Raw genomic sequence first — 18,411 nt, 5'->3', positions numbered from 1 at the left:
TTCATTTAAAATTCGTTTGATCTTTTTTATATCCGTTCTCCGTATTGAATTATCGCTGTAAATTGTGATAATATTAATTAACTGAGCTTTCAATAAAAGCTCATAGTAATTGTTGATTAAATTACGTCGTTAATCTTTCCATCATAATACATATATATAGAGAAAGCGTTTTTTAAACAGTCTTTGTCTTGAATTTGATATTTTAGGTTTTATGGAAATCAAATGATTTATAAATATAAAGTCCAGTCTCGTGATCGATTTTTTTCTATTCTTTATAAATTTATAAGTCTTTTTCTTCTATTCTTTGTTCTGTAAAAAATCGAATCGTAACACAAGTCATACCAACTCAGTACTTCAAATGTTTCCTCACTGATGGAGGGGTTGGTGAACTTTCACGCGTGACCCGAATTTTATTAAGGGTTAAAATTCATGGCAGGGCTGAAACGTACTTATTTCATTCATATAGATTAAGCTCATATTTTAACGGATTAAATTTTAGTATTCAAGAGAGATAATCCAATATAATCATAATAAAATATTGTTGAACAAAGAATACACATTACAGAATCAGAATAAATCATTTAATATTGAAATGGATTGCAAATTACTGTTCATTGTAAGTGCAATTTCTTAAAATAAAGCAACGTTTTGCAAAGCTTCACGGCTCGTGTTATTATTCTAACCACGGTAAGTGCTGAAAAACAGAATGAAATTTATAAGGCAAAAAATATTCCAGCATTTTCATTATAATTACGTCGTAACTTCGCGTGCTAGCGAAAAACATCAAGGTGACTGGCTTAATGTTAATATGCAAAAACATTGGGGTTCCGAAATGATATTTTGCTATATAGGGCTTGCAAAGAATAAAATACGCCCAAGGCCCAAGGTCTTAAGGTATTACAATTATTACAACAGATAAAATATAGAGTCAAAAAAGTATCTAATTCTATTTATTTTCAACATTGATGCTAAAAAATGTATAATGAGTATCGAGCTATATGGTAATTTATGATGAAGCTTATAAATGCACCCATAGATTTTACCCGAATTCACCTGTTCCAGAAGGAATGTTTTTTTTACAAGTGCTTATGTTTGTGTGTGTTTATTTATTATTACTCGTAACTCGTACTTAAACACGTAAACGTCATTTGGCCTTCAAAGATTGACACTACGAATAATTCGTACTTTCTATTAAAAAAATCATCAAAATCCGTTGCTATGCTTTGATACTGTGTAGTGATACACGCTCAAATTTATACACATACATAATTACACAGTAAACAGCAGTTGGCAATGTCATTTGGGTAATTTAACTAATCGTCTAGCGAGGTCGTAATAGGTACATATCCAACTAGCAAAAGCACTAATGGTTATAGCTATCATGAATAGTTGAGATAATTAGTTTTGTGGACTATTGTTATAGTACAATTAGGTATTGTGGTTAAACTTCTATCAAAAAGTTGCGTCCCATATTATTTCGATCCCCGGCTCCACTTGGATGACCCACGATAAAGGATAATGAAAGACACTCAAAACACTTTCTACTGGAGAAAAGGCTTTATTTGTCTACATCCTGAACATGAAAATTGAATCTGCAACTTTTATGATATTGGAATTTATATTTTAATACCCACGTTTTTTACACGTAATTACAATATCATAAATAGGTATATTATGTACATAGTAGGTGTGTGTGCATATATGCGATTTGAACATACCTAATAAATATCTACTCTATTAACAATTAAATGATAAACAAAAAAATACGATTTCATACACAGATAATATACATGTACCTACTAGGTATTCGTATAATAATTTCCTTGCTTAAGAAGAAAATTGCTCTATAAATTAAACTTGAATCTCCGTTTGTGGCTTGTAAATAAATTGCCTTTGGTCCTTTGGGCACAAAATATAATAAAATAATATATTATAAGAAAAAATGGATATAGTGGAAACTGGAAATATAAGGATTGAAAATACCATTTATAATTTGCATTATGTACCTATATATGTACCTGCCTTCTTTGCAGGTACACTTTGCCTTTTTATTGATTATTGATTTTGATAATATAAGATGAAAGACTAGTCTTACAATATTGCAAGTAAAATGGCTTCTGACTTAGCATTATATCTAGGGATTATAGCACAACGCACTGTTGGATTGTTTAGATCGTGTTTGCCTATAGAATCTAAACTCTATAGACACTTGGTTATTGGCGATTTTTAAAACTACGAAGTACGAACTACGAATTACATATAATAAATTAATTGTATTTATTTTTGACTTGAAAATTGTCAATGTTAGGTTAGGTAAGTCTTAGTATTTCTTAGTTAGAAAACAATGTTATTGTTTAAGCAGGTACTTTTTTAGGGATGAATAAAATTCGTTAGCACTTAGTTTAATTTAATTGATACTCCGATACGTTTGTATTCATCCATTAGAGTACCTGGTTACCAATTAGTTAACCTTCAATTTCAATTAGACCCGTCGCGTGCAAATTAATATAATTTCGTCATTAAATTTTATTATCATTCGCAATTGCAAAGTTAATTAATATATTATTTTATTAATTTCCCTGTTAATATTATTTTATGAAGTTGACGTCATCGTATGTACGCGTTTTATTTTCTTTCTCTCATTCGTGGCCTGAGAGGCTCTTAGCTGTGTGTGACGTACAATTAATAGGCTCTATATCTCTTTTCATTAAAGTGTAGTCTCATTTTCCATTATGTGGTATGGTACAAATAAATATATAGCTATTGTATTATTCTAGTAGACACGCTACATCACTGCCAAGTAACATCAAAATCCGTTCAAGGGTTTTCGTGTGAAAGAGTAACAAATATTCATAATAAAAGTACTTAAGAATAACGTTTTCATTGATTGATATTATGTTTAATGCTTTGCCAAATAAACTATCGACAACAAAAACCTTACTAAAGCGTGTTGTAAGAAGCCTAATAACATAGTATAACTTCGTACAATTCCAATATTCGAGCAATTTACGTTACTTATAAAAGGAAACTCCACTTTTCCGACACCTCATATATTTTTCCCAAGTGAAATCTACGCTAGTGATAAATTGGAATTGTAACAAAATATAGGGTTAGTCTCGTAAACATTGTTGGCTCTTGGGAGTTAATGTAATAAGTAATAACGAAAATTGCAAAGTGCAATGTTACACATACGAGCAAATAATAATCTTAATCTTATCTTAATCTTAATACTATTATAAAGGCGAAAGTTTGTATGGATGTATGGATGTATGGATGTATAGATGTATGGATGTATGGATGTTTGTTACTCTTTCACGTAAAAACTACTGAACCGATTACAATGAAATTTAGCACACATATAGAGGGTAACTTTGATTAACACATAGGATAGGTTTTATCCCGGAAATCCCACGGGAACGGGAACTATGCGGGTTTTCCTTTGAAAACGCGGGCGAAGCCGCGGGCGGAAATCTAGTACCACATAATACTTTACACATTTAATTTTAATATGGGTACCTACAACAATGAGAAAGTATGTTTTGCGAATATTCAGAATATTGGCTGAATAATATCAATTAGAAGTGGTAGCCTCGATATGTAGCGATCGGTATAATCAGTAGGTAATATTTCATTTAAACTCTATATCTATACTGAAGAGTTTGTTAATTTGTTTGTTTGGTTAAACGCGCTAAACTCAGGAATTCAGGAACTGTTGGTTCGAATGGAAAAATTATTTTTGTGTTCTATGTATAAGCCAGTTATAGAGGAAGGCTACGCAAATCACACAAATCAAATCACACAAATCAAATCACACATCACAATAATCACAGCTAATCCTTCCAAATATTGTAAGTACATACGCGTTGTTTGTTTATTTATATTTCTTTCACGTTTCACGATAGTTATACCTAAATATATGTAGCTAGGAGTGATATAGATTACTTTTCAAAAAATCTCATTCTGGGACCTTCGACCTTAGGTAGTTAACACGTTCACTGCGCCATCATTTTCAAAGAACTTTCCGCTGGTGCTTTGGAGACCTAAAAGATCTCGAAACTTACCCACCCTTTGGTGCGTTTGAGACCTAATCAGTCTCCTAAAGATACAGTTTTGAAAATAATTTATATCTTCCGGAAAATAATGACATATACTTTGAAGTTTTTGTGGATGAAAGATAGTCTATTGTTTTATATATTGCTAGGTTCGCACGCAGTTATGACATTTGAATAAACTACAAATACCAAAAAAAAATTAGATATCGATTGTATCTCGTACCGCAACCGAAGATAGTTCAATATGTGTAGTAAGTAGTGATGGGAATGTCAGTTGTCGATTGAAATAGTTTTATTAATTATGCAAAGTGTTTTTCATTAAAACATGGTAAGCAAATTGATTGCTTGCATTGCACGCATATGGTAACAATTCGTTTTCCAAACATTTTCCAAAATTTTTATTATACTGGACGATGCAGCATTATAATCCGGCTTTGATTTTTTGTTCTTCTCCGTAGATACTGCTTTCCGAATCGGTGGTAAATGTTAAAAATATGGAATGTCGTTTCAAAAGTGCTTGTAGAAGTCTAATTGAATAAATAAATGTTTGAGTTTGAGTTTGTTAGAAATCTCACCAAAATAAATAGATTTTTTACACTTTTTTCTTTTAAAAGAACTCATTGTTTATAAAAAATAATCAACACCTAGATACGCGAGTATTATTTCCAAAACGAGCGAGCTCCCACATCGATGCTAGGACAACACTAAACCGAATCAAGCAGCGCCCGCGCCGCCTACCCTCCCTCTCTTGCGTCTACGAGGCCTACGTTTCCACGAGTACCGACATATCTCCTAACGCAAGGAATGAATATAATTACAGTACTGTGCGTTAGGGACCTAATCCATCTCTAATTTATTTTTTAATGTTATTGAACTCAGCTTTAAGTAGGAAGCAAATATGTATATTTGTCCTACTCATACTTAACAACTTAACTGTCCCCATACAATACAAAATAACACTACCCCACGTCCATCAGTTTTTTTTTTCTATTAGGGTAAAAAACATTCACATTGTCTTTATAAATTATATTTTATAAAAATAGTTATTGTTTTTATTTATTTTATTCAATTTATATTTATCGACGATGAAGTGTCAATATATGCTAACTACAAAAACTACATTTTTCAGTAGATAAAAAAAACGTTTTATTTCTTTTTCGTTACCGTTTTTAATTATTATTTTAGCTTACGTTCATTATCAAAGGATATTAGATATCATGGAATCATTTAAGAAATGTAACTTCACAGCTTTTTAAAAAAAACATGCAGATATTAGATATTGCTTGTAATTGTATTTAAACAGGAAGCCGTATTTTTTAGATACAATTTATTGCCAATATACTTAGAAGAAATTGTTCTAAAGATTACAACATTTTTTTATTTTAATATTAGGTTTTTGTATCAATACTATAGTAAAATGTTGATTTAAAATCCTGTCACTACACGTGATTATGCTCGAAGATAGTGGTTTTAATATAAAACATTATTTCAATTTGTTCAACTTCATATGGACGAGATTTTTTTGCTGCTTTGGTTATAGTGGCATAATCACTTCGAACGTAAATTTCTTTGTTCGTAAGTTGGCGTTCAAGTCAAGAAATATAAGATACTACGTGAACACACGTCAGAGCACAACAGCGTCGAAGATTTACTCATCTTCACGGACGGGTCCAAGACTGAAAATGGCACGGGTGCTGGGGTCTTCTCTGAGGACCTAAACATTAACATCTCGCATCCCTTGGGACCCCGTAATTCAGGCTGAGTGCCTAGGACTTCTACTTGCAGCTTTAGCCATAATCAAAAGGAATGTAAAAACTTTTCGATTCGGATCCTATCATATTATGCAAAGTATAGGATAGCAAAGCAGCACTCATGGCAATCAAAAGCCATGAAATCACTTCAGGGTTAATTCTAATAGTGTCACCTAGCCCTAACTAGGGTAGGTATGTGATCTGGGAAAGTCCCTAGTACTACAATGAATAAAAGGACACAGTAACTCATGAGGAAACGATGCTGCTGACATATTAGCCAGAAGGGCATCTGAAACACCGGTCATGGGACCTTTTCCAATTATACCGCTACCTGCAAGCTGGATCCGGCTGATGATTACCCAGCTCACTAACACTGCACAAAAAGCAGAATGTTCAAGCAGATCTGACTGCAAGCATGCCAGAGAAGACCTACCAAACATTGACTCTAGACTTGCACGTCCGATTCTCAACCTACGCAGAGTGCAACTACGTGTAATAACAGGGACCCTCACAGGGTACGGCCCCTTCAACAAATATCTCTTTAATTTAGGGATCACAGACAGTCCGCTATGCAGAGCATGCATGGCGTCCGAGGAAACGGCAGCCCACGTCATCATGGAATGTACGGGGGTTGCGGAGTACAGGGCAAGACACCTGGGGTCTCCCTGAAGCCTTCGGCAGCCCTCACAAGCTGCTTGGCTTCATGTGCTCGGGTGATTTCAGTTGTAGCTGGTTTCCCCCACCTCCCTCTCTCACGCAAAATAGGCGCTTGACCTCGAGTTGCGGAGAAATGCCCGTATATTATTATAAGTTGGCGTTCAATGGTGCTATGAACTGAATCGCATTCCATTTGCGTGTGACTGGGTTTTAAAAACTTTTGAGTTATAGTAATATTATACTTTTTACTAAAATATAATAGTGCGTTCGACATAACTGCGTTGCGATTTTGGTAAGAGCATCCGTCAGAAAATATAATAATAGGCAGCTGTTGGCTAACACAATGCTTTTCCAGGTAATTAATTACAAACGAAACAAAAGTGCTAGACGTCAGGTCAGCAGCTGTTTCGTCAAACCAGTAACATGTACAATGCTTAGTAATTTAATTGACTCTACGAACAATTTGTTGGTATCTTTACGCGCATAATGCGATGGTAGTTTTGGAAAAGCACCAAGAAACTCATCAAGAATGGCAATTTTTCGATGGTTTGTTGAGTTTGATGGAGAAGCACGTGTTAGGATACTTTCTTCTTGGTTTGAAAGCATGCCAAACTCTTAACACAGGAATAAACTGTAAATGAGCCCAAGGAAAGCGTGCTTAAAAATATAGAGCGGACGCTTCAGGGTGTAGTTAGAATATATTGCCAGCAAAAATGACGCAACTTTTGTTATAAGGTATTGCTACACTTTAATATTTGCTCAAATTGACTGTTTACAGAGAAATGACCTTTATGGGCCTATGTATTACTCTATTTTAAGTACGAAAATGCTATAAAACGAAAATCGCTAAAATGTTAGTTAGGAGGTATTGATACTTCATCGTCGTTATGCCTCATATATGAGCATGAGCGTGGGATAAAAGATTTTTTTTTCCAAGTTCAATGAGTCATATGTGTACACATCAAGAATAGACAATAAAACTTGATTGATGACCCGACGAACCGAATTTGATGAACCCAACGTTATAATAGACTATAATGAAGCAAAAGGTATAGATATTTCGGACCAACTAGCATCCTTTCACTCTCCTTTACGCAAAAGCCTAACTTGGTACAAAAAAATGGCTGTTGATATTTTATTTCAAGTTTCTGTAATAAATGCTAGGTGCATTTACAATGATTTGGCTTCAGGATGTCCTAAATTGTCTGTTTTGCAAGTACAAGAACATTTAGTTCGACATTTTCTAGGGCCAGCAGCGAGAACTACAGAAAATAACGTGCCTCAAAGACTTTCGCTTTCTCTGACTCCAAGATCTCCAGTTTCTAGTTCATCTCCTGGCCATAGTCTTCAAGAAATTCCGCGTAATACTACAAACAATAAGTTAGTTCGAAAGAGATGTACCGGTTGCTATGAAAAATTAAAAATTCAAGGGCAGTTGGCTCGAAAAGCTAAACAAGTGCACACAGAGTGCAAAATATGTAAAAAAGCATTTTGTTTATATTGCTACAACGAAAAACATAATATTATGTGTTGATTGGTTCTCCTAATAATACTTACAAACATATTTTTCATAATAAAACGTTTTCCTTTTCACTGTATTTTTTGTTTTATTTAGAACAAATAGGATACACACACCTACCTACCTTAGTACCTACCACAGATAATGTATAAAACTTTTGCGAAAATTTATTTCAATTTCTTGAAGGTTAGGGTTTTCGCCACACGTTCACGTAATTATATTTAGAATATCACTCCACGTTCATAACAAAAATATACCCCAAAGATTCTTGAAAAAAAGAGTCACCTGTGACTCACGAACTTATTCCAAAAGTTCACCATGAGTCATATGTGACTCATTGGACAGTTAAGTTGTTAAAGAACTTTACAAGTTAGATCCTCCCGCAAGGAGTGAAAAAACACGATTATATTCAACGCACAAAACAAAAGTCCTGCAAGGTATCTGATAGATCTCGTAATGCAGCGAACGTGTTAACTGTTTATATGGTTTATAGTACCTATGTGTGAAAAATTAAAAAATTCAGGCCGTGTCCCTGGAAGAAACATCATCTCAATATCATAATCAACACGTGCTCCACGTGCTATGTCATGATCGCCGCGTATAGCATAGCCGTTGAACATCGGGACACATAAGGGCCGGCGCCCAGTGCCGGCACGGCACGGCATGGCACGGCATAGCATCCCGCGGCGTGCAATGGCATCCCGCGGCATGCCGTGGCATCCTGCTAAAAGCCCCACTAATGCTGCATAAGTTTCAACCTTATTTCAACTAGCTAGCAATCATAATTCCTCGACCCCAAAGCAAGACACGTCATGCCGCCGCATCCTGCGGCGTGCCGCGTCATGCTGCAGCATCCTGCGATACGTCGCGGCATCGTGGCATCGAAATAAAGTAACTTGAATTCTAAACTGATTGAAATAAGATTCAAAATAACTTAATTAGTAATAAAATCCTCTGCCCTGGCCCCTGCCATGCCACGCCTTGCCGGCAGTGGGCGCCGGCCCTTATTATACTAACCTTGACGACCTTCTCATCTAGCAGCCACTGTATCGCGGTGTTGGACGCGTTCGCGAGCGCCGTGAGCGCGGACCGCTCCCACGACATGTGCTCCCAGTGCTCTGTCATGATCGCCGCGCATAGCATGGCCGTTGAACAACTGTCACAAAAAAGGCAATTTTTGAATGAAGAAATATGTCCTATAAATTCTTATTTTTATCTACAAATCCAAGAAATTGGTAGTAGTATATTATTTTAAACACATCACTAATTATTTAGAAAAGAAGAGCTTTTTCAACAGTAAAATGCTCTATGATTATTTATAATATTAAATAAACCACTTATATTTTGTGAACAAGTTTTTAAACCATAAACCAAAAATTCTATTATACTTACTTCAAGATCTATTACGTAATGGATGATCTTAAATCTATACCCTTGAGAAGCTTGAGACAACGCTGCCGGGGATATAAAGCGTTTTATGATGACCATCATTTTTATACTACCTATTACACGTTTTTATATTTAACTAGCGGTCCGCCCCGGCTTCGCCCGTGGTACATGTTTATTGTTTACGTTTTCTCTACATAAGAACCATCCTCGTACTTCAAGGAATATAATAAAAAAAGAAGTATCGAAATCGGTTCAGCCGTTCTCGAGTTATGCGCTTACCAACACATTTTGCGATTCATTTTTATATATTTAACTAGCGGTCCGCCCCAGCTTCGCCCGTGGTACATAATATTTTCGTTTTCTCTATGTAAGAATCATCCTCGTACTTACTTCAAGGAATATAATAAAAAAAGAATTATCGAAATCGGTTCAGCCGTTCTCGAGTTATGCGCTTACCAACACATTTTGCGATTCATTTTTATATATTTAATAAACCTTTCCTTTATAAAGCAATGGAAATAAAGTACCTACTATATCAATTTTTTACAATAAAAATCTTTAACAATGAAAAGAAACGTTTCATTTTATTAAACCTAACTACAAAGTTTGTGCTTTTTATATTGAACTAACTATTGATATGAAGAAAACCTCATGTTTTTTCTCTTCACAAAGTTTAAACTCTCGAAACATAACAAGCCACTTTTCACCACAAAGACGGTTCTGAAGAATACCTACTAGAGAGTATAAAACTTTTATGAGAAGTGTCACTAACTTTTACTATAAAACGAATATTTTAGTTTGCTTGTTGGCAAAATATGTGCAATGAAATAAGTAGATTAAAAATTCAGTTTTAATAAATTATTATTAAAGCACATGACACGCTAATATTATCTATAATATCAAAATTCACGCATTTATAACCCTGGATTAAAACTTTTGTAATTTGTATTTAAAATGTAGATAGGTAGGTACATAAGTACGTTTGAATTATACTATTTATTTAAATTAATTCATGTAGTAAGCACGGATTTAATCCATCTACAAAGGTTAAATCCTGGAAAATTCATTCCATGTGACATTTTCATCTGACTCTAGAATAGCAGTGTTAAATTAATTATTCCCATCATGTTACTTATTCAAAAGTAATAAATGTAGAGACTAACAAATGTGAAAATAATAATCAATATGTTATCTACACTAATAATTAATATTATAAAGATCAAAGATTTTATGTTTGTTTCTTTGAATTAAATAGGCTCCGAAACTACTGGACCGAATTTAAAAAAACCTTTAGAACTTTATGAAGTTAAAGTTTAAGATATGTACACGCATTTCAGTAGAAAAGCAAGGTTCCTACAAATCTTAGAAGTGTCGATCTAAACAGGTAATTTAATGCCACGTAAAAACAAATCCTACCCTTTATCCAATACAAACTCTTTTCTTAGGGGATTTACGGATTCCGCAATACAGACGAAATGTAGAATCGTTTTCTTTGTAACAAAGTTTTATTCGATTGTTCAAATAAGAAAATCTAGATAGATCTTGTTAGGCTTTTTTGTAATGCGCAAGTGGCAAGTGCTATTTGCAACAAATTACGAAGAATGTCATGTCTATAATGAGACAAAGGGAACTTTTAGACAGAAAAACAGACAAAGACTTTCGCTTTTAAAGTTATTGGCAAATCTATGATAATTACATATATATCAAAACAAATTCATGACAAATAAGTAAAGCCTATTGTTGTATGCAATATTCTTACTTATGTATTGTATTTTATGGGTCTATAACTCTATAGGTACCTACTAGTTAGAGACAGACTATAGCAGTTTATTTTCAAAGAAAGCGATGCCATGATCAATTATGTAATCCAATTCCAATCCGAAATTTAATCGAGAAATTCTGAAAAGTTTTTCCTTAAACCGACCTACATTATACGTTATATAATCGATAGCGGGGAGACGCCAAGATGTCTCGACGGAAGGGATCCCTGCAATATTTTACTAAGATTTATCCTCTAAAATATTTCGTTTAAAACTGATTTTCGCAAGTGCTTGTTATCCTCTTAACACATTTCGCTGTCTCGCGTTACGGAAAATGTTAAAATATTCTGCAAAATTTGGCTATAAATACAGAATAATTGGTACAGACGTTCAAGTCAGACGACGGTAACAATATCTTTTAGTTATTAGGTGTACCACATCAAAATATTAAATTTATAGTAGGAACTAACTTAACATATCCATTATAATATTTTTGTTTATATAATTTTCCAATACCTAAATATAAATGAGGCTTAATCGTGGTTATTAAAATCACGTAGTATATGTGTACAATTAAATTATTGTACAATATGATATATGAGGATGATTGAAAGTGTTACGAGTACCTAAGTTGTGCAGAAGCCAGAAACGGCGCAAATAGAATAATGGTCCATGACCATCAAATTGTAGAGCCGTTTTTTCATTTCATTTGCTTATTCATAAAGTACCTACATTTTCACAAAAACCGTCTAAAAACTATTATAAAAATATGTAGCATAAAAAACTAGAACCGCAAACTCATTACAAACATGAAGGACGGAAGGTTATACATAGTTATAAACTAGTGTAGTGTACTTGTATCGTTAATTAACATACAAGCTAAGGTTCACTCTAGTGACATGACTGTTTCTGTAAAGCTGTGCTGCAGAAGTTTTTCATCAACATAGTTACATAGCTAAGTAGCTCTTAATTAACTGTTGTTTGTTTAGGACCCATACCATTATACTTCATTCTACGGTACCAGACATCTGATAATATTTTGGGTTGATTATAGTCGAGCCAATTTAATAGGCAACATTTGACGTCTATCAATTTTATCTTCGAAGAGAGGTAACCTGCTTAAAAACATCGATTAAAGTGAATTAATCGATACGGATTTTAAACATTTGTCAATCGAATTTATTAATTTATGATGATTTTTATTCACAAGTAATCAATGCATTCGATTCTAGATGTCAGATTTCGATTTTTAGAGTAACGTCTCTGGTATTTAAAAAGAAAAAAGGTTTATTGACACAAAATTGTAGCGACGTCAGTTCTTCAATTCAGAAATTGTTTATTATGTTTAGAATGGTTTATCAGTAAAATGAAATCTTAAAATTACTTGTATCGGTCATTATTATTATAAATATGTGATCGTAATTGAAAAAAGTTAAGCAAATGTGCAGTTCTAACAAAACGAAATATCATGTTATTCCAATGTTATTCTATGTTGTCGTTACTAGGTTACGTTATTGAAGTTTGTTGAACTGTCAAATGTTGCCTATTAATGGCTCTACTATAGTAGTTCTAAATTTAAAACTCATATAAAAAATGTACTTGTCCAGAGAGCCTATTACAGTATTAAGGAATATATGGAAGATAAAAACCCATGGAGGGTTGTCGCGTAAAAACCACAGGACAGTTCTTTGGCATATTATGATAATATATTATGATATTACATATGTAATTTGTGAAATTGTAAATCTGACATGATTAAAAAGAGCAACTATGGAGTTTCTTGCCGATTCTTCTCCGTAGATACTGCTTTCCGAATCGGTGGTAAATGTTAAAAATATGTACTTAAACCCTCGTCTGTCGGAACACAGATCTGAGCCAAAAATTTTGTACCCGTTGTCTGTCGTGGCACAGATCTGTGCCAAATCATCGCCGGTTGGAAATTAGCTCATTGTAACGCAAATATAGTTCAAATCTGCATAAACGACTATTTAGTTGATAGCTTATGAATTACTGAATATTTAAAGTCCATCACTTAATAATTTGACCGATAAATATTCGAAATATAACAGTAATTATGTCATACTTTAGTCGAGTAACTTTTAAATTTTAAAGTTTTAAAAAATGTAAAATTTTGCGGAAAGTTGATAAACGGTAAGTATTTATTGTTCTTTTTATTATTATTCACTATATATCCTAATGTTTATGTGCCGAAATAATGAAAATTACCAATAATTATACCACAAATAATGGCTCCAAATATGTATCTACCATTTCACTGTACGTTGCTTAGTTTTTGACCCCTGGTTAATCGTATTTTATTTTTAATATTTTATTTGTTTTTTACATCATTTTACAAGAAATTTTATGAAGATTTTTATAATATAATTCAAAATTTGATACTGTGTTCCATTTTAAAGATATTTCGTTTTCAATTCAGAACCGACAATAATTTCCCCGTAAAATTCGCGTACAGCATGTTCGCATATTGTATGAAATTGAAAAATTTAATTGTTCATCTTCATACATATGTTTTGTTTATATTGATGGGTATCGTTTTTGTGGTATTTATTGTCCTCAGGTTTAATACGATATAATCAACTATACAAATTATAGTCCGTAACCTCTATGGAATTCCTTTAATTTTAGTATATTATGGTTAAAAGTGTATATTATATGCTGGAAAAATAGTAAAAAAAACCTACATCGGGAACAATGGTTTTCACTATGACCTATATATAGGACAAAGTGACTATGTTACTATGTAATTTGTGTAGGACAAACTGGAAAAGAAATTTAACACATTAATTGTACAACATATTCTTACCTTAATACAAATGCAACATATTATTTTTTATTGGGGAACCATATGTTTCTGAAAAAATAAAAAACCGGCCAAGTGCGAGTCGGACTCGCGCACCGAGGGCTTCGTACAAACTTATTTTTTTAATTATGCTGTAGGTATCTTTTAATTTATATTTTAGAATTCTTTATCTGTGCTATAAGACGTTGCTATTGTAAGTTTTTCTAACCTTGCAAATGTCGAAAATTACGAAAATTTGCAGCATAGACGGTTGTATCTTTTGATTGCGTAGGCATATATTATGTTTGATTCTGTTTTTATTTTGTTTTTCTGTCGTCTCACAATTTCAAAATGAACGACAACACGGGAGTTGTCATTTTTGAAACCCAGATAGTCCAAAGATGTTTTTACACATATTTTGGGGTTATTTCTTTAAAACTGGAAGAATGTTTTTTTATAGTTTTGAACCTCAATACGATTTGCGCTTCAAGGACTCCGAACAAACCTACTTTTTATTATGTTTTAACTTCTTGTGTTTTTAGTGAATTTTTCTTTATCTGTGCTGTAAAACCTTGCTTTTAACCAAGTCCACTTAACTTTTGACCCGTAGGTTTTGATTCCCTTGCTAGTAGTTGCGGTTTTCAGAATATGCCGCATATGAATATTATTTCTTCTGATTGCGTCTTAAATCTTATATCTCCATACCAATTTGCATGAAATTTGGTATGGAGATATTTTGATACCCGAGAAAGGACATAGGCTACCTTTTATTGCGAAATATGTACCACGGGCGAAGCCGGGGCGGACCTCTAGTCTATAATATAAAAATGAATCCCAAAATGTGTTGGTAAGCGCATAACTTGAGAACGGCTGAACCGATTTCGTTAATTCTTTTTTTATTATATTCCTTGAAGTACGAGGATGGTTCTTATGTAGAGAAAACGTAAATATGTACCACGGGCGAAGCCGGGGCGGACTGCTAGTGTATTATAAATCTGAGTTTTTAATGTGAATATCAAGTTAATACATGTAGCCGTTCAAGAGTTGTAAGTTGAAATTATTTTTTTTTTTTATATAAAGTGTAATTAAAAAAATCATGTTATTTGCGATTATTCTTATATCTGTTTTATAAAACATTGCTTTTTACCAAATTTAAAGATTTTATGTACTTGGGAAGTACCCTGTCGGTTTTGATTCCATTGCAAAAGTCAAAATTTGCTAAAAATTGTAGCATTAATGGTTTTTAAGGGTCCAGAACCCTAAAGGATCACGTCTGTCCATCCCATCTGCCCATCTGTCTGTCAAGACCCATTTTCACAGGAACGCGTGATGTGACATAAAACTGAAATTTATATTGATTACTTGAGTCGATTGAAGCTGTGAAAAAATCAAACTAATAAACCAACGCAATCAAAAGATAAAGCCGTTTATTAACTCAGGCCCCGGAATCACAGACACAATAGAAAATCTATTGTATCGTGGACCGATCGGGCCGTTCGGGGCTCAATGGGTTATGCTGCAAATTTCGACATTCGCAAGGGAATCGACACCTACAGGGTACTTTCCGTGTACGTAGAGTTTTGAAATTGGGGTAAAATAAGGTCTTATAGCGCAGATTGAAGAATAATTTCGAAAAACATAAAATTTCGGAGTTACAACATAATAAAAATGTTGTGTGGTTTTATGAAACCACGGTAAAAGTGAAACTGTTCGAACGGTTCCGAACACTGCCTTATACCTACTCGGCAGCCGACCGTCACGCGACATGCGCTACACAGACCAAAAAGTTTGAGACGATGTAATAAAAGTTTCACTTTAAAAATTGGTTTGTTCGGAGCCCACGGTGTGCCAGTCCGACTCTCACTTGGCCGGTTTTTTATTCTTATGTACTATATGTAGTACATTCGTAGGCCGAATGTTAAAGCTGATGTAGATCGCTGTCTGAAGATTATTTTTATTTGCATTCATGACTTTAAATAGCCTTGGAACATTACTTATTTAATAAAACGAATTAAATGCATCATTTGCAGTACGCCTGCAAATATAAATCTACCCTCTCATTTTGTAAATGACTAGCGATAACAATTATTGTATTTTTGCCTTTTGGTGTCAAAACTGCTTCTATTACCCAGAAGAAGAATGCAATTTTTCTATTTGAAGATATCACATTGCTGTTTAAACTACATAATCAATAATAAATTATTTGTTAGGTAACCCTAAAATAAACTTCCGTCTTGATATTTTAATTTTCTTTCGAAAATAAAAATTTGTATTTGATAGAATAACCTTTTCTGATTCGTAAGCATTTGAGTATCAATAAAAGAGAATTCAAATGGATCCAAACAACGATTCTTATGGCAATGGAAGACAAGACACTCCAAGGCTTACTTTAACAATAGGACGTAACAGTATTTGAAATCAAGAAATATAACTCTGTATATTTTGTCAAATGAACAGATAATAATACTAACACGATTAGTGTTTGGGAATTTACAGCTTTTAATTCCTGATACCAGGATTCTTCATGAAATTCTACACATAACACGTCTTACTTTATTCCAATCAAAATATTTTTTAAGTTTCATGCTGTTTGTGTACTATGGACTCCCTAAACTACTGAACCGATTTTAATACAATTTTACCGATTAGTTTATATCTTAATTACAATATGCTTGGAAATACTGCATGTATTGAAGTACAACTAGATTGGATAGCGTTCATCACTTTCCTGATCACATTCAAGTGGAACCTCGTGGTAATAAATCGTCGTCTCGAGGCGGTCGTTGTGTCCGAACTCCGATGTATAAGAAAAAATGAACAGAAGTTAACGTTATTTATGCTAAGTTGCAAATATTCCTATTTATTGGCCAATGTTGGCGTCAACACCACACATTACAACCACATGAGTATATAAATAGTACAGACACAAAGCTTCATAAGAATTTATTTTTCTGTCAGTTAAGTAAAATTTATTTAAGTAAATAAAACATTTAGATGTATAATAATTGTTTATTTATTTTGAATCTTTAAGTTTATTGATTTTTATCCTTAACATAAGCTGTATTTTATAAAAAATATTTAAAACTCGAATTTCCGAAATTTTTGATTTATATGTTAAATGTAACGGTTTATAATTAAGTTATGGTATAATTAAATGTAGATTTCACTTTTGTACAGCTTAGACATTTTTCTGTATGGATACAGTGCCTTTCGATTTGTAGTTGGACAACATTTCATTTTATAGGTACTATATTATAATAATTAAGAGCATGAAAGAAAAAAAAGCATTTCTTCATAATGCTATTGTTACCACAAAAAATATTATTTTCTTAATCGCTAATTTTAAGAAAAAATAAATTAAAATTAAAATTGATGTGGAGACGTTATACATACAGACGTTAGAACAAAGTCCACCATAAGAATGAAGTCATTTAGGAATAAGACGATTTTTAAACATTAATAAAAACCTAAATATTTTAAAAAAGTAAAAATTACTGTTAGTTTTTATCTAGTTTTGATTAAAATAAAAATAAAAAAAAAGTAGCAAAAATTTTTGAAATGTTCTAATTTTGGAGCAGACTGTAATGTCTGTATTTGTATGAACATATGTGGAGATCGCGTCCACTTATTTTCATGCGTAAACGATGATATTCATACTCAACTTTCTCGAATTTTTATAAAATAAACCTATGTTTTTGTTATATTCACTCAAAAGATTGTCTATTCTAGTGTGAAAATACAAAAATAAAAATCTAAAATACCTTGATATTATTTTATTATGAGTATTTTTCTTAACAATGTCGTATTTTTTCAAAATGTGTGGGAAAAAATGGTTCTAATAAATAAAATAAACATGCCAGGGAGTAAGTAAGGTAACTAATATAAAGTTTGGTTATCTAGTTAGCATCAAAATTTACAAGAGTGTCACAGGTTAAAGTTTATATCACAAATTTTAATATAGAAAAAAAACGGCAAATCAGCGCCGACCGCTCGAATTTCTCCGACAGACAGCACCTTTTTGACGCGGCGCGCCGCGACAGCTGAGGGGTTAATGAAGTTTCAAAAGTGCTTCTAGAAGAAGTCTAATTGAATAAATAAATGTTTGAGCTGGAACTGGATCTGAACTGGATCAAAGTTGTATAAATGTATGTCAAATGATTTTTTAAATAAGAAAAGTAAATATGACTATTTTGTCATTCATATAGTAAATAATGAGTAAATAGGTACTAAAATACCTACATCATTAGCAGTCGTCATAAATTTGTTAGATATATAAGGTATTTTCAATCAATCATACATAAACATACTTAAATTACAATCAGTCATCGGTAAAAATGATATTGGTGATAGATTAAAAGCCATTTATATCAAAATCAATCACTTCATACCAAGTATTTACATATGTACTTATACATCATCAAGGGAAATATTTAGAGCAAGGACTCCACAGGCTAAAGAGTCTTTAGTGGGAAACACCTCACGT

General features: G+C 32.9%; 1 protein-coding gene across 1 annotated transcript in view; it reads right to left on the bottom strand.

Moving 5' to 3' along the window:
• Positions 1 to 18,411, bottom strand: part of LOC149906678 (uncharacterized) — a 37,970-nt gene that overhangs the window by 4,222 nt on the left and 15,337 nt on the right. Inside the window, exon 3 of the mRNA XM_090104872.1 lies at positions 8,997 to 9,135. Coding sequence (XP_089960998.1) covers positions 8,997 to 9,135 — 139 coding nt within the window. The remainder of the gene's footprint in view (positions 1 to 8,996; positions 9,136 to 18,411) is intronic.

The sequence above is a fragment of the Colias eurytheme genome, chromosome 8 (assembly GCF_061535395.1).
Source record: "Colias eurytheme isolate Ceu_HAF_F1 chromosome 8, ilColEury1 Martin Lab GWU primary, whole genome shotgun sequence".
Classification (NCBI taxonomy): domain Eukaryota; kingdom Metazoa; phylum Arthropoda; class Insecta; order Lepidoptera; family Pieridae; genus Colias; species Colias eurytheme.
This window is presented reverse-complemented; position numbering and strand designations above follow the sequence as displayed.